This window comes from Salvelinus alpinus, chromosome 22, assembly GCF_045679555.1.
Source record: "Salvelinus alpinus chromosome 22, SLU_Salpinus.1, whole genome shotgun sequence".
Taxonomy (NCBI): Eukaryota; Metazoa; Chordata; class Actinopteri; order Salmoniformes; family Salmonidae; genus Salvelinus; species Salvelinus alpinus.
Window position 1 is genome coordinate 36,387,958 of NC_092107.1, and position 18,668 is coordinate 36,406,625.

Here is an 18,668-nt window from a genome sequence, read left to right on the forward strand (position 1 = left end):
GACTAATACACAGAGAGGAGAGAGACTGGATACAGACACTGGAGCAGACTAATACACAGAGAGGAGAGAGACTGGAGACAGACACTGGAGCAGACTAATACACAGAGAGGAGAGAGACTGGAGACAGACACTGGAGCAGACTAATACACAGAGAGGAGAGAGGCTGGAGACAGACACTGGAGCAGACTAATACACAGAGAGGAGAGAGACTGGAGACAGACACTGGAGCAGACTAATACACAGAGAGGAGAGAGGCTGGAGACAGACACTGGAGCAGACTAATACACAGAGAGGAGAGAGGCTGGAGACAGACACTGGAGCAGACTAATACACAGAGAGGAGAGAGACTGGAGACAGACACTGGAGCAGACTAATACACAGAGAGGAGAGAGACTGGAGACAGACACTGGAGCAGACTAATACACAGAGAGGAGAGAGACTGGAGACAGACACTGGAGCAGACTAATACACAGAGAGGAGAGAGACTGGAGACAGACACTGGAGCAGAGGAAGAGAGTCTTACAGTATGGCTGCTTTTCAAATAGGCTTTCTAGTTTATTCACTATGCTAAAATGCACTTGACTCTGATTGACTGTGTCCATGTTTTTGATAGTATCTTTGATGGGGAAAGACACTATTTGAAAGTACCACCCTTCCCTCGTCATGGGCTTGTGGTGAAACCATGTGTTTTCCCAGCATGCTTGATGTGATGGTCATGTGCACGTGCACAAGTACAAGTACAGTGAAATGCCTTTCGAGTGAAGAGTGTGTGTGTGTGTGTGTGGGGGGGGGGCTCGGTAGTGAAAGGCAGGGGTTTGTCAATTTTACAGGGCACCAGGGGATTAGAGAGGAGAGGGGGAGTCGCAGAGAGGAGGAGAGGGGCAGAAGGGGGGAGGGGGGAGGAGGGGGGAGGGGGGCCTGTGTGTCCTTTGTTGTGTAAATGTCACTAGCGGTTGTTTGCGGACTCTGGTTGGCTGGTTTGAATTGTAAGTTGCATGGAGCACTGATGAATTGTGCTGGCAGACTTTGAACTGCCACTGGGGGATTGTGGGAAGGAAACCACGGAGAGAATATTCCAGAACCTTTAGTGTATGCTAACTGTAGAGCACCATCACTACAAGCCTGTCTGATTCCCACTGCACTAGATAATAACACACTGCACTAGATAATAACACACTGCACTAGATAATAACACACTGCCCTAGATAATAACACACTAACCTAGATAATAACACACTGCCCTAGATAATAACACACCACACTAGATAATAACACACCACACTAGATAATAACACACTGCACTAGATAATAACACACTGCACTAGATAATAACACACTGCCCTAGATAATAACACACTGCACTAGATAATAACACACTGCCCTAGATAATAACACACTGCCCTAGATAATAACACACTGCCCTAGATAATAACACACTGCACTAGATAATAACACACTGCACTAGATAATAACACACTGCACTAGATAATAACACACTGCACTAGATAATAACACACTGCCCTAGATAATAACACACTGCCCTAGATAATAACACACTGCACTAGATAATAACACACTGCCCTAGATAATAACACACTGCCCTAGATAATAACACACTGTCCTAGATAATAACACACCACACTAGATAATAACACACTGCCCTAGATAATAACACACTGCACTAGATAATTACACACTGCCCTAGATAATAACACACTGCACTAGATAATAACACACTGCCCCAGATAATAACACACTGTCCTAGATAATAACACACCACACTAGATAATAACACACTGCCCTAGATAATAACACACTGCACTAGATAATAATACACTGCAATAGATAATAGCACACTGCCCTAGATTATAACACACTGCAATAGATAATAACACACTGCCCTAGATAATAACACACTGCACTAGATAATAACACACTGCACTAGATAATAACACACTGCCCTAGATAATAACACACTGCACTAGATAATAATACACTGCCCTAGATAATAACACACTGCCCTAGATTATAACACACTGCAATAGATAATAACACACTGCCCTAGATAATAACACTGCCCTAGATAATAACACACTGCACTAGATAATAACACTCTGCCCTAGATAATAACACTCTGCCCTAGATAATAACACACTGCCCTAGATAATAACACACTGCCCTAGATAATAACACACTGCACTAGATAATAACACTGCCCTAGATAATAACACACTGCACTAGATAATAATACACTGCACTAGATAATAACACACTGCACTAGATAATAACACACTGCCCTAGATAATAAAACACTGCAATAGATAATAACACACTGCCCTAGATAATAACACTGCCCTAGATAATAACACACTGCCCTAGATAATAACACACTGCAATAGATAATAACACACTGCCCTAGATAATAACACTGCCCTAGATAATAACACACTGCCCTAGATAATAATACACTGCCCTAGATAATAATACACTGCCCTAGATAATAACACACCACACTAGATAATAACCCACTGCACTAGATAATAACACACTGCACTAGATAATAACACACTGCACTAGATAATAACACACTGCCCTAGATAATAACACACTGCACTAGATAATAACACACTGCAATAGATAACACACTGCACTAGATAATAACACTGCCCTAGATAATAACACACTGCACTAGATAATAACACACTGCACTAGATAATAACACACTGCACTAGATAATAACACACTGCACTAGATTATAACACACTGCCCTAGATTATAACACACTGCCCTAGATAATAACACACTGCCCTAGATAATAACACACTGCCCTAGATTATAACACACTGCAATAGATAATAACACACTGCCCTAGATAATAACACACTGCACTAGATAATAACACACTACCCTAGATAATAACACACTACCCTAGATAATAACACACTGCCCTAGATAATAACACACTGCCCTAGATAATAACACACTGCACTAGATAATAACACACTGCCCTAGATAATAACACACTGCACTAGATAATAACACACTGCCCTAGATAATAACACACTGCCCTAGATAATAACACACTGCCCTAGATAATAATACACTGCACTAGATAATAACACACTGCACTAGATTATAACACACTGCCCTAGATAATAACACACTGCCCTAGATAATAACACACTGCCCTAGATTATAACACACTGCCCTAGATTATAACACACTGCCCTAGATAATAACACACTGCCCTAGATAATAACACACTGCCCTAGATTATAACACACTGCAATAGATAATAACACACTGCCCTAGATAATAACACACTGCACTAGATAATAACACACTACCCTAGATAATAACACACTACCCTAGATAATAACACACTGCCCTAGATAATAACACACTGCCCTAGATAATAACACACTGCACTAGATAATAACACACTGCCCTAGATAATAACACACTGCCCTAGATAATAACACACTGCCCTAGATAATAACACACTGCCCTAGATTATAACACACTGCCCTAGATAATAACACACTGCCCTAGATAATAGCACACTACCCTAGATAATAACACACTGCACTAGATAATAACACACTGCACTAGATAATAACACACTGCACTAGACAATAACACACTGCACTAGATAATAATACACTGCCCTAGATAATAACACACTGCCCTAGATAATAACACACTGCCCTAGATAATAACACACTGCCCTAGATAATAACACACTACCCTAGATAATAACACACTGCACTAGATAATAACACACTGCCCTAGATTATAACACACTGCACTAGATAATAACACACTGCCCTAGATTATAACTATGAAATTGAACTGTGAAATTGAAGCTCAAGAAAAAAATGGTCACTTTTTTTGGAAGGGAATTAATTTATATAAATATTTTACTTGTGAGTGAGTGACAGAGAACTAGGGAGGTAGGAGTGGGATTCAGTGAGAATTATACTATTCAATCCCCCCCATCTGCAACCTAAGGGCAACAGAGAGATTTTTCAGGAACCCGTTCCAAGAATCCTGTTCCGGGTTTTAACACGTTGCCCGGTCACTTGAATGGGAACGTGGTAGGGACTCGGTCCGGACAGTTAGGCATTCTCCTTTCACTACTAGACGGGAAAAGGATATTATTGATTTGCTAGTATACTTCATGACAAGGAATAACCTGAAGGAATATTATTCAGGTGACATTTTATTAGAAGTTGACTCTGGAAAGAGCGGACTAACGTAAGTATTTAGTTCCTTTGTTGGACTAGCATTTAATGGAACAATCGATGAGGTATATGTTACAAGTGTTCTTGTGTGCTCTTCGATGGTCAACATCATTTATTCTTTTCTCTCGCTTGGCACAGCGTCCGTTTCTGAGTAAAGTGAGCATGTTACGGTTGACAATGTTACGGTTACAATGTTGTTTTCACGAGATGAGCTCGGGCAAGAAGGCTGCAGTCGGAGGAGCCAAGGAACTTGCTGACCAATGCACCTGCCCTTATCTTTCAGTTAAAAGCTACGGTGGCTACCACATAAAACAATGGCAGTCTATGTTTTGAATGGGCTAACTGACCAATGTTTTGTCAACATTTTTCTTACATGCCTACAGAGGTTTTATAGTTTTGTCGTTTATAAGAGACATTGCAAAAAGCTATTTATTCAAACTAAAGCTTTAAGTTTTTGATTAGGCAAATGTTATTATATATTTATTTATAAACACACATATTCGGTTGTTCATTAAGTGAGCATTGAAAGTATATGTTTCATGTGACATCAAAATCATGAATTCATCTGCAAGATTGATTAAAACCAAAGTTGTGAATGTTTTATGCATTTGACAATAATTTGGGATTTCTGCTTAATTTTCCTTTGCGACACCGATTTGCACCAGATTTGCATTGATGGTGAATAACAAAGGTTCCCCCTAAAGATAGACACAGGGTAAACCCCCCCTCTGAATCCTTGGGGATTTTCGGAGAGAGAGTGTGGGTGAGGTATAGAGGGGCATTTGATAAATGACATCCCACGGACAAAGCCCTAAAGGTGCTCACCCAACCCTCTCAACCGCATTGTGCGGGTTAACTGCAATCACCACAAGGCAAGTCTTTGTTCGGGTCTACCGGTAGGTATAGCTCGGTAGGTATAGCTCGGTAGGTATAGCTCGGTTGTAAACCGATACAGGCGTGTTCGCCCGCCTCTGGTGGTTCTAGAGTCAGTTACTTATTTGTTTCTGAGTAAAAAAAAAAAAGAGCCATAAAGTTGGAGCCTTTATAGTTATTAATCACATAAACTGCGCTATAGTCCCGGGACGCGGTTGGTCCCGAGAGTCGCACGAGGAGTCATAAAGATAAATAAATATGCCCATTAAAATAACAGGATCAAGCGCTCAGTAGCCCAGCTTCCCCACGCGTATCCCTCCTCTACCAGGCACCACATCCAGGGATCAGATCGCTAAGTACCCCACTCTCCCCACCCGTATTCCACCTCTACCAGGCACGGTAGGTCCACTACAGGGATCAGATGTCCAAGCCATGGGTGCCAGTCTGGGTATGGTTCAGTCAACTTGTCCTGGTCATGCATGGTTCCTCCTCTGTCACAGTGATGATAATGACAGTGATGATAATAACCTGTGTTTGTTATAGGAGGTCTTTGTGATGGGTGTGTTGTTTTCCTATGACGTTAAGGTAGTCATTGTTGAATGGGGCGGCAGGTTAGAGGTTAGAGCGTTGGACTAGTAATCGAAAGGTTGCAAGATCGAATCCCTGAGTTGACAAGGTAAAAATATGTCGTTCTGCCCCTGAACAAGGCAGTTAACCCGCTGTTCCTAGGCCGTCATTGAAAATAAGAATGTGTTCTTAACTGACTTGCCTAGTTAAAAAAAATATATGTTCCCCAACATCACACAAGAGTCAGTCTCTTGGACAGGATGATGGACAGTGCATCTGAAAAAGTGAGTGGAGTACTCTGGGTGATTCAGTTTGCTGGGTGTAGGGTTGGAGTGGAGTACTCTGGGTGATTCAGTTTGCTGGGTGTAGGAGTGGAGTACTCTGGGTGATTCAGTTTGCTGGGTGTAGGGTTGGAGTGGAGTACTCTGGGTGATTCAGTTTGCTGGGTGTAGGAGTGGAGTACTCTGGGTGATTCAGTATGCTGGGTGTAGGGTTGGAGTGGAGTACTCTGGGTGATTCAGTAAGATGGGTGTAGGGTTGGAGTGGAGTACTCTGGGTGATTCAGTATGCTGGGTGTTGGAGTGGAGTACTCTGGGTGATTCAGTATGATGGGTGTAGGAGTGGAGTACTCTGGGTGATTCAGTTTGCTGGGTGTAGGGTTGGAGTGGAGTACTCTGGGTGATTCAGTATGCTGGGTGTAGGGTTGGAGTGGAGTACTCTGGGGTGATTCAGTATGCTGGGTGTAGGGTTGGAGTGGAGTACTCTGGGTGATTCAGTATGCTGGGTGTAGGGTTGGAGTGGAGTACTCTGGGTGATTCAGTATGCTGGGTGTAGGAGTGGAGTACTCTGGGTGATTCAGTTTGCTGGGTGTAGGGTTGGAGTGGAGTACTCTGGGTGATTCAGTATGCTGGGTGTAGTGTTGGAGTGGAGTACTCTGGGTGATTCAGTATGCTGGGTGTAGGGTTGGAGTACTCTGGGTGATTCAGTATGCTGGGTGTAGGAGTGGAGTACTCTGGGTGATTCAGTTTGCTGGGTGTAGTGTTGGAGTGGAGTACTCTGGGTGATTCATTATGCTGGGTGTAGTGTTGGAGTGGAGTACTCTGGGTGATTCAGTATGCTGGGTGTAGGGTTGGAGTACTCTGGGTGATTCAGTATGCTGGGTGTAGGGTTGGAGTGGAGTACTCTGGGTGATTCAGTATGCTGGGTGTAGGGTTGGAGTGGAGTACTCTGGGTGATTCAGTATGCTGGGTGTAGGGTTGGAGTGGAGTACTCTGGGTGATTCAGTATGCTGGGTGTAGGGTTGGAGTGGAGTACTCTGGGTGATTCAGTATGCTGGGTGTAGGAGTGGAGTACTCTGGGTGATTCAGTATGCTGGGTGTAGGAGTGGAGTACTCTGGGTGATTCAGTATGCTGGGTGTAGGGTTGGAGTGGAGTACTCTGGGTGATTCAGTATGCTGGGTGTAGGAGTGGAGTACTCTGGGTGATTCAGTATGCTGGGTGTAGGGTTGGAGTGGATTACTCTGGATGATTCAGTATGCTGGGTGTAGGGTTGGAGTGGAGTACTCTGGGTGATTCAGTATGCTGGGTGTAGGGTTGGAGTGGAAACTATCCTCTTTGTTAGTGAGTCCTAATGAATAATTGAACTATTTCTCTCAGAGGACGAGAGGAGTAGAGGAATGGAGGAGGTTGAAGGGAACCGATCTCTTTGTGGGTCCACGTCTGTAGTGTGTCAGTCAAGACACATAATAATGGTTGTATGTGTGAGAGATGGAGCTTTAGAAAGAGAGACAGAGAGAACAGGAGTATGAGGTGGGTATGCACTCAAAAAAGAAAAGGTTCCTGGAGTATCCTTTAGGGGTTCTTCAAATTGAAACTGTGGGGGAACCCCTATAAGTTCTTTGAAGAACCCTTTTATGGATCCTCAAACAACCTTTTGGGGTTAATTTTTGAACCCCCCCCCCCCGTTATTATTAATAATAATAATACCTATAACAACAATAACACTATATTTTAGTTCTCAGTGTTTATTATGATTTTAGTGGCAAAGCAGAATAAAAAAAATCTAAATATGAGGTAGACTCCCAGCAGAGCCCCAAGTCCACTGGCTATATCCTCTGGCTTGTTGATGTTAATGTGTTGACGTTCTCCGTGTCCACAGCCAGAATGATTTAGCAGTACATGGTGATCGAACAGGTTTCCTGTTTTATTCATCAGAGGTGTAGAGAGGATGAAGTCTGTGAATCCAACAAATATTTAAAGATAGAGAGTATCATTATAAAACAATATCAATATAGATCATAACAAGGGACAAACCTTAAACTGATGAGATCTTTTCATTTTTCAGTTAAGTGACTGCACCTGCTGTCCTTTCAAATTCAAATCCAAATGTTTCAGTTGGGCAGTTAGGTTCCTGCAAGAAGAAAACACTAACTAAGGAGGTTCCCCAATGAACCCCAACTCCTATGGGGTTCTTGGAATGACCTTTTGGGGGCCATTTTCAGTGCCAAGAACCCTAAGGTTCTTCAGAGTACTTTCAGGATCTTAGAAGAACCCTTGTTGAACCCCTAATTTGTGTGTGTGTGTTCTCTGTGTCTCTGCCTAGTGCCCACTCTCTCTTTCTACAGACTGCCCAGTCATCTCATACAAGGCACTCTTTTCATCTCTCTGACCTTATTTGGGATGTTTAAAAAAAATATACTAACACAGAGATAAAGATCAATGTTCAATGATGGAACTGTTGAGACAGCTGAATTCAGACAGTCTATGACTGTTTTTGCTCTACGGAGTCTAAAGATGGACAAACAGTACTATTGCCACTTTTTTTCTTGTTTTTCAAGCAAAGGTCTTTTAAGGGAGTGTGCCGAGCACACTTGTTTGGTTCGCCTAGCTGAGTTTGGCTAAAGCATTCTGACGCCTTTACCCCCTCTCTCTCTCTCTCTCTCTACTGTCTTCCCTGTCTCCCACCCTCTCACTGTTGACTACCTCAATGCTCTGCATCACTTCCTGGTAGAAGCAGTCAGGGAAGATGTCTCAGTTGGAAGGAGAAGGGTCAGTGCTTGAGAAGTGTAGTAGGTGTGGTCTGAGGTTAAAGGATAAAGTTCAGGGCACTGCCCCTAAACAAGTCATTTGATTTTTTAACCTTTATTTAACTAGGCAAGTCAGTTAAGAACAAATTCTTATTTACAATGACGGCCTACACCGGCCAAACCCAGACGACACTGGGCCAATTGTGCGCCGTCCTATGGGACTTCCAATCATGGCCAAATGTGATGCAGCCTGGATTCAAACCAGGGACTGCAAAAGACCACTGCGACCACTGCGCCACTCGGGAGTCCCCCCCCCTCACTAAACCACCTGGTATCTGATAACAGTAGAGCAGTGAAGGCTGGTGGGGGGAGCTATAGGAGGACGGGCTCATTGTAATGGCTGGAATGGAATTCATGTGGTTTCAAACCCACATTAAACAACAAAAACAAAAAAACGATGAGCTCACGACAGTTGTTATTCCCAAGTGGTCTCCTGTCCCAGTACTGGCCACAAGCTTATGTTTTTGACCCCGTTTTCTCCACGAATTAGGCTCATCTCTGCAACTCCTCAATGGGCTCGGGAGAGGGCGAAGGTCGAATCATGCATCCCCCAAAAACATGACCCTCCTGGCCGTCCTGGGAAACACGACCCGCCCGGCCGTCCTGGGAAACATGACCCTCCCGGCCGTCCTGGGAAACATGACCCGCCCGGCCGTCCTGGGAAACATGACCCTCCCGGCCGTCCTGGGAAACATGACCCGCCCGGCCGTCCTGGGAAACATGACCCGCCCGGCCGTCCTGGGAAACACGACCCGCCCGGCCGTCCTGGGAAACATGACCCGCCCGGCCGTCCTGGGAAACATGACCGTCCTGGGAAACATGACCCGCCCGGCCGACTACTTCTTATCACACCGGCTGTAGTGGCACCTCAACACTGCAGTGCTTTGCTTTTGACCGCTGCGCCACCCAGGACACACTCATTCCAGCCATAACAATGAGCCTGCCCTCCTATAGTTCCTCCCACCAGCCTCCACTGCTGGAGAGTTTCCCAGTCCTAAACCACCTGGTAACTGATAACAGGAGAGGATAGCAAACCCAGAGGTACAGACTAAGCCATGCTTACTCAGTGGTACTTCAGCTGATAGGAGGGACATGGAGAGCATTAGGTCATGAGGGTTAGAGGAGGGTCTGGGGAGTGTTGCAGAGAAGAGGCAGGGTTAGGATACTGGCCGGCCAGCCATGATGAAACTCTGCTCTGCCCTGTTTGCAGCGGCCCTGCAGGTCTTTGGAGAAGTCTGATTTCTCCCTGGGCTGGCTGTAAATAATAGATGACATCTTCAAACTCCAAATGATACGTGTCTGAATTACTTCAACTCTTAGCCTTAGAATTGCCCTATGCTCGATTGAGGATAAGTGAGTGTGTGTGCGTGCGTGGGGTTGTGTGTTGTAGCCAGCAGGACAGGCCGCTGTGACCTTGGGCTCTGGTCGAGCTTGATCAAAAGCAGCAGGGAGGGAATCCTACACCTGTGGAGGTATTCCACCAATCCACAGGACAGTAAAACACATCCACTTTAACCCTACACACTGACAGAGAGGGGATAAATACATGTACAGTAAGTATCATATTGGATCGTATCCATGTGTGTGGGTTTCACCTAGGTACACAAAAACACAGGGATCGTTTTACCGTGTCGTTTTCATAATCCTATTTTAGAGTTATGCCCAGAGTTAATCCCCTTGCCTGTTATAGTAGTGTAGTAGCCTAATAAATAGTGTCCCCTTGCCTGTTATAGTAGTGTAGTAGCCTAATAAATAGTGTCCCCTTGTCTGTTATAGTAGTAGACTAATAAATAGTGTCCCCTTGCCTGTTATAGTAGTGTAGTAGACTAATAAATAGTGTCCCCTTGTCTGTTATAGTAGTAGACTAATAAATAGTGTCCCCTTGTCTGTTATAGTAGTAGTCTAATAAATAGTGTCCCCTTGCCTCTTATAGTAGTGTAGTAGACTAATAAATAGTGTCCCCTTGTCTGTTATAGTAGTAGACTAATAAATAGTGTCCCCTTGTCTGTTATAGTAGTAGCCTAATAAATAGTGTCCCCTTGTCTGTTATAGTAGTGTAGTAGCCTAATAAATAGTGTCCCCATGCCTGTTATAGTAGTAGACTAATAAATAGTGTCCCCTAAATAGTTTGTTGAACAGTGTCCCTTGTCATTTGCACACAAGAAGATTTTAGTTGTGAATGTTGTGCCAAAGGTAAGGAATTGTGTGGCGTTTTGCCAAATGTTTGTTATAGAATTGCAATCGGAGTATAAAACATGTGTCAGTAGTATTGCAGATGTGGTGTCTGGTTCTGCTAAATGAGATACAGGTTTGGGTCATTGGTCCTCATGGGCCAGTAGTATTGCAGATGTGGTGTCTGGTTCTGCTAAATGAGATACAGGTTTGGGTCATTGGTCCTCATGGGCCAGTAGTATTGCAGATGTGGTGTCTGGTTCTGCTAAATGAGATACAGGTTTGGGTCATTGGTTCTCATGGGCCAGTAGTATTGCAGATGTGGTGTCTGGTTCTGCTAAATGAGATACAGGTTTGGGTCATTTGTCCTCATGGGCCAGTAGTATTGCAGATGTGCTGTCTGGTTCTCCTAAATGAGATACAGGTTTGGGTCATTGGTCCTCATGGGCCAGTAGTATTGCAGATGTGGTGTCTGGTTCTGCTAAATGAGATACAGGTTTGGGTGCCTCATGGATCAGATTTAGTGTGTAACAACTGTAATGTGGATAAAATTGTATCATGTTTGATGCTAAACCAGAGGACAGGAGGGATTCATTTGTGATGGTTTTTTAAATGAACTGTCAGTGTGTCGGTGTGTGTGTGTGTGTGTGTGTGTAGTAGGAATGGGGTGTGTGAGTGTGTGTGTGTAGTAGGAATGGGGTGTGTGATTGTGTGTGTAGTAGGAATGGGGTGTGTGAGTGTGTGTGTAGTAGGAATGGGGTGTGTGATTGTGTGTGTAGTAGGAATGGGGTGTGTGAGTGTGTGTGTAGTAGGAATGGGGTGTGTGAGTGTGTGTGTAGTAGGAATGGGGTGTGTGAGTGTGTGTGTAGTAGGAATGGGGTGTGTGAGTGTGTGTGTAGTAGGAATGGGGTGTGTGAGTGTGTGTGTAGTAGGAATGGGGTGTGTGAGTGTGTGTGTAGTAGGAATGGGGTGTGTGATTGTGTGTGTAGTAGGAATGGGGTGTGTGATTGTGTGTGTAGTAGGAATGGGGTGTGTGATTGTGTGTGTAGTAGGAATGGGGTGTGTGATTGTGTGTGTGTGTGTGTAGTAGGAATGGGGTGTGTGAGTGTGTGTAGTAGGAATGGGGTGTGTGATTGTGTGTGTGTGTGTGTAGTAGGAATGGGGTGTGTGATTGTGTGTGTGTGTGTAGTAGGAATGGAGTGTGTGAGTGTGTGTGTGTGTGTGTGTAGTAGGAATGGGGTGTGTGGGTGTGTGTGTGTGTGTGTAGTAGGAATGGGGTGTGTGAGTGTGTGTGTAGTAGGAATGGGGTGTGTGAGTGTGTGAGACAGATGCTCTCTTAGTGTGTAATTTTAAGGTGATGGCCAATCTAATTTAGACACACTCACACACACACACACACACACACACACACACACACACACACACGCACACGCACACACGCACACGCACACGCACACACACACACACACACACACACAAATAAGGAGGCTGAACTGAGCGCTGGCATCGATCGATCACCTTTTGACTCATTGACTTATCTCAACAACCACAGCTGGTGTTTCAGTTTGGGATGAAAGCAGAAGCACTGTGTGTGTGTGTGTGTGTGCGTGCGTGCGTGCGTGCGTGCGTGTGAAAAAAAAAAAAAGAGAGGGCTCATGGGAGAGATGAAGAGAGGAAGAGAGTGATTGGGGGAGTGTGTGATTGATCCCTAAACCTCCACCCTCCTCCAACCTCTCATCCCTAAACCTCCTCCAACCTCTCATCCCTAAACCTCCACCCTCCTCCAACCTCTCATCCCTAAACCTCCTCCAACCTCTCATCCCTAAACCTCCTCCAACCTCTCATCCCTAAACCTCCTCCAAATCTCTCATCCCTAAACCTCCTCCAACCTCTCATCCCTAAACCTCCTCCAATCTCTCATCCCTAAACCTCCTCCAATCTCTCATTCCTAAACCTCCTCCAATCTCTCATCCCTATACCTCCACCCTCCTATCCCTAAACCTCCTCCAATCTCTCATCCCTACACCTCCTCCAACCTCTCATCCCTAAACCTCCTCCAATCTCTCATCCCTAAACCTCCTCCAATCTCTCATTCCTAAACCTCCCCCAATCTCTCATCCCTACACCTCCACCCTCCTCCAACCTCTCATCCCTAAACCTCCTCCAATCTCTCATCCCTACACCTCCACCCTCCACCAACCTCCCACCCCTCTCTCCTCCTCCAACCCCTCTCTCCCCAATCCGTTTTCCTCCCACCAATCTCTCCCATCCCTCCTCCTCCCACCCCTGTCTCCCCCATCCCTCCTCCTCCCACCCCTCTCTCCCCCATCCCTCCTCCTCCCACCCCTGTCTCTCCCATCCCTCCTCCTCCCAACCGTCTCTCCCCATCCCTCCCTCCCCCCCTCTCTCCCCCATCCCTCCTCATCCCACCCCTCTCTCCACATCCCTCCTCCTCCCACCCCTGTCTCCCCCATCCCTCCTCCTCCCACCCCTCTCTCCCCCATCCCTCCTCATCCCACCCCTCTCTCCACATCCCTCCTCCTCCCAACCGTCTCTCCCCATCCCTCCCTCCCCCCCTCTCTTCCCCCATCCCTCCAACCTCCCACCCCGCACCCTGTCTCCAGGCCCTGTTGTCCCGTGGTCCCTGGTGTATGAGTCAGTCTGCCTCAGTGCCTCCTGCTATTAGTCATTTGGTTTGTGTCATTAACGGAGGAACCGACAATACACACACACACACACACACACACACACACACACACACACACACACACACACACACACACACACACACACACACACACACACACACACACACACACACACACACACACACACACACACACTTCACTTCACTTATCTCATTACCCATGAGGCTTTGCAGTTGAGCCCTCATAGAACACTTCCTCATTACCCATGAGTGTGAAGGTGAGGTCTCTTGGTTTGGAAATGCAAAACTGAACTTGGATCAGCTTGAGGGTAACTTCATCCACTCTGTGACACAGCCTTCAGAATGAGAGGACAACTAAATCAAATCAAAGTTTATTTGTCACGTGCGCCGAATACAACAGGTGTAGACCTTACAGTGAAATGCTTACTTACAGGCCCTGACCAACAGTGCAATTTTTAAGTAAAAAATAGGTATTAGGTGAACAATAGATAAGTAAAGAAATAAAATCAACAGTAGAAAGACTGTTACAGTTGCATTTATTAATGAGGGCATATTTTCACACGACCCCATTGGACAGGATTGAGCAGATTGTGTTCCCCTGGGCTAGTGGGTTGCTTGGGTTACAGAGAGCAGAGGCATGTTCACATCACCACAGCATGACAACACACTCGTGCCCATTAATACCGTTCCCCCTGGGCCAAACCACCGTGGATCTCAGCAACAGCATTCTCTGTCTAGTTACAGACGGAATGCTAAGTCTATGTGGCAGACGGAATGCTAAGTCTATGTGGCAGACGGAATGCTAAGTCTATGTGGCAGACGGAATGCTAAGTCTATGTGGCAGACGGAATACTACGTCTATGTGGCAGACGGAATGCTAAGTCTATGTGGCAGACGGAATGCTAAGTCTATGTGGCAGACGGAATGCTAAGTCTATGTGGCAGACGGAATACTACGTCTATGTGGCAGACGGAATGCTAAGTCTATGTGGCAGACGGAATACTACGTCTATGTGGCAGACGGAATGCTAAGTCTATGTGGCAGACGGAATGCTAAGTCTATGTGGCAGACGGAATGCTAAGTCTATGTGGCAGACGGAATACTACGTCTATGTGGCAGACGGAATGCTAAGTCTATGTGGCAGACGGAATGCTAAGTCTATGTGGCAGACGGAATGCTAAGTCTATGTGGCAGACGGAATGCTAAGTCTATGTGGCAGACGGAATGCTAAGTCTATGTGGCAGACGGAATGCTAAGTCTATGTGGCAGACGGAATACTACGTCTATGTGGCAGACGGAATGCTAAGTCTATGTGGCAGACGGAATGCTAAGTCTATGTGGCAGACGGAATGCTAAGTCTATGTGGCAGACGGAATGCTAAGTCTATGTGGCAGACGGAATGCTAAGTCTATGTGGCAGACGGAATGCTAAGTCTATGTGGCAGACGGAATGCTAAGTCTATAACTTCCTATATGAGATCTGACAATGCTATTTGTCTTTATGGAAGAGAGGAGAGAGAGCCAGGCAGCATTTCACTATTTCATCTATGTGCTTGTATAAATGTAATGTCTTTTCCACATTTGATCAGTGTTTGGATGTCATAGTTCTACAAGGATAGATTGTATGGGTTTGTAGGAGCTATATTAGATACATGTAAATTAACCCTTGCAGCGAAAGAACACATGTGCGTTTTTTAAATTCTGACATTGGCCAAGCCTAGCTTTATTATTGTAAAGCTATGGAAGGTAGTGTGAATAGACGAATAGCAAAAAAAAAATAAAAAAAATAATTCCATCATAAAACTACCATATCAGAATAAAGGTGCAGAGGTAAACCTCTGTTTTGGTAATTTGTAACTTCCAGTCTCCGTCCTGTAATATCTCTGTCTACTGGCTGCCTGTCACAGTGGAGCGGTTACTCAGGGCAGTGACCTCTCACCTCCAACCCCAGTCCAGACCAGCTCCTGTTCTGTCAGTCCCTTCTCACCTCCAACCCCAGTCCAGACCAGCTCCTGTTCTGTCAGTCCCTTCTCACCTCCAACCCCAGTCCAGACCTCATCTCCTGCTACTTGTCAGTCCCTTCTCCTCCAACCCCAGCCCAGACCTCATCTCCTGCTACTTGTCAGTCCATTCTCACCTCCAACCCCAGCCCAGACCTCATCTCCTGCTACTTGTCAGTCCATTCTCACCTCCAACCCCAGCCCAGACCTCATCTCCTGCTAATTGTCAGTCCATTCTCACCTCCAACCCCAGCCCAGACCTCATCTCCTGCTACTTGTCAGTCCATTCTCACCTCCAACCCCAGTCCAGACCTCATCTCCTGCTACTTGTCAGTCTCTTCTCACCTCCAACCCCAGTCCAGACCTCATCTCCTGCTACTTGTCAGTCCATTCTCACCTCCAACCCCAGCCCAGACCTCATCTCCTGCTACTTGTCAGTCTCTTCTCACCTCCAACCCCAGCCCAGACCAGCTCCCATTCTGTCCACCCCTACTCTACCACTCTGTTTGCTCCCCTTAACCCTCAGTCCCGTCCTTCCTTCCTCTCTCTCTTCTCATCATTCATCTCCTCTCCTCCTCTTTGTTTTCTCACATGTTCCTGGTCCGTCTCCCTGTGATTTACAGCCTCTGTCTACAGAGTTCAGGAGAGGCTCCTGACAGGCTGGGGTGTCTGGTGTCAGCTGACCTGAGGGGAGGAGTCTGTCTACAGAGTTCAGGAGAGGCTCCTGACAGGCTGGGGTGTCTGGTGTCAGCTGACCTGAGGGGAGGAGTCTGTCTACATAGTTCAGGAGAGGCTCCTGACAGGCTGGGGTGTCTGGTGTCAGCTGACCTGAGGGGAGGAGTCTGTCAACATAGTTCAGGAGAGGCTCCTGACAGGCTGGGGTGTCTGTTGTCAGCTGACCTGAGGGGAGGAGTCTATCTACAGAGTTCAGGAGAGGCTCCTGACAGGCTGGGGTGTCTGGTGTCAGCTGACCTGAGGGGGAGGAGTCTGTCAACATAGTTCAGGAGAGGCTCCTGACAGGCTGGGGTGTCTGGTGTCAGCTAACCTGAGGGGAGGAGTCTGTCTACATAGTTCAGGAGAGGCTCCTGACAGGCTGGGGTGCCTGGTGTCAGCTGACCTGAGGGGAGGAGTCTGTCAACATAGTTCAGGAGAGGCTCCTGACAGGCTGGGGTGTCTGGTGTCAGCTGACCTGAGGGGAGGAGTCTATCTACAGAGTTCACGAGCAGCTCCTCTGTATAGACCAGAGTTCAGGGGTTATAGTCCACACTTTAGGCTCTTTGAGGTGAAAGTGGTATTTCTTTGTAAATGCTGTAAATGCTGTTTCTTCCTCACATCACATATAGGGCTGTCACGTCTGGTTCCCCTTATTCCACACAAAGTCAATGACTCAGGAGCTACACGAGTTTAATCAATTCATCACATTTTATAAAGCCTTTTTTTTTTTACATTGTCACAAAGTGTTTTACAGATACCCAGCCTAAAGCCCCAAAGAGAAAGCAATGCAGATCCAGAAGCACAGTGGCTAGGAAAAGCTCCCTAGAAGGCAGGAACCCTAGAGAGGAACCAGGAAAAAACAAAATCTTAAGCCTATGGTGAACTGTATTGTGTCCAGTCTCACGCTTTTCTCCTCCTTCACAGGTCTCCCATCCCTCCCGCCGTCATGAGTTCCTGGGTTGTGAACAGGAAAGGAGGGCCGCAGTACTGCCATCACTTCCTCACAGACAACAGCATCTTTCATGGTGAGTGTCACACACATACACACATAAGCAAGCTCACAGTTCTCTATTTCTCTATGTCTACAGATATCTTCATTTGACCAGTTTGTCACAGCAGGAAAATAATCTTACAATAACAGGAAACGTGAATTATTATGTGCATCATGGGCCAGGTCAAAATTTCAACGTCCATGGACGTCGGTGTTGGACGGTGCACACTGGGACATCACGTTTGCCTTCCCCTGCTCAGACATTACAAGCATTAACCAAGGTCATGGACTGACAACTGCCATCAGCCACCAGACTGCTATAACATATGATGTGGTTAGCTGATACAGAAAATACACTATATATACAAAAGTATTTGGACACCCCTTCAAATTAGTGGGTTCAGCTATTTCATCCACACCCGTTGCTGACAGATGTATAAAATCGAGCACACAGACATGCAATCTCCATAGACAAAACGTTGGCAGTAGAATGGCCTTACTGAAGAGCTCAGTGACTTTCAACATGGCACCGTCATAGGTTGCCACCTTTCCAACAAGTCAGTTCGTCAAATGTCTGCCCTGCTAGAGCTGGTCCCGGTCAAATGTAAGTGCTGTTATTGTGAAGTGGAAACATCGAGGAGCAACAATGGCTCACAGAACGTTACCGCCGAGTCTTGAAGCGCGTAGTGTGTAAAAAATGGTTTGTCCTCAGTTACATCACTCACTACTGAGTTCCAAACTGCCACTGGAAGCAACGTCAGCACAAGAACTGTTCGTCGGGAGCTTCATGAAATGGGTTTCCATGACCGAGCATGACACAAGACAAGATCACCATGCGCAATGCCAAGGGTCTGCTGGAGTGGTGTAAAACTCACCGCCATTGGATACTGGAGCAGTGGAAACGCGTACTCGTGAGTGATGAATCACGCTTCACCATCTGGCAGTACGACGGATGAATCTGGGTTTGGCGGATGCCAGGAGAACACTACCTGCCCGATTGCATAGTGCCAACTGTAACGTTTGGTGGAGGAGGAATAATGGTCTGGGGCTGTTTTTCATGGTTCGGGCCCTTTAGTTCCAGTGAAGGAAAATCTTAATGCTACAGCATACAATGACATTCTAGACGATTCTGTGCTTCCAACTTTGTGGCAACAGTTTGGGGGAGGCCCTTTCCTGTTTCATCATGACAATGCCCTTGTGCACAAAGTGAGGGCCATACTGAAATGGTTTGTCGAGATCAGTGTGGGAGAACTTGACTGGCCTGCACAGAGCCCTGACCTCAACCCCATCAAACACCTTTGGGATGAATTGGAACACCGATTGCGAGCCAGGCCTAATCACCCAACATCAGTGC

General features: G+C 46.1%; 1 protein-coding gene across 1 annotated transcript in view; it reads left to right on the forward strand.

The window, feature by feature from the left end:
- The first annotated feature begins 4,089 nt into the window (after positions 1–4,089).
- LOC139549470 (1-phosphatidylinositol 4,5-bisphosphate phosphodiesterase eta-1-like) overlaps positions 4,090–18,668 on the forward strand; it is a 177,583-nt gene continuing 163,004 nt past the window's right edge. The window contains exons 1-2 of the mRNA XM_071360020.1: positions 4,090–4,257; positions 17,248–17,348. Coding sequence (XP_071216121.1) covers positions 4,181–4,257; positions 17,248–17,348 — 178 coding nt within the window. The 5' untranslated portion in view covers positions 4,090–4,180. The remainder of the gene's footprint in view (positions 4,258–17,247; positions 17,349–18,668) is intronic.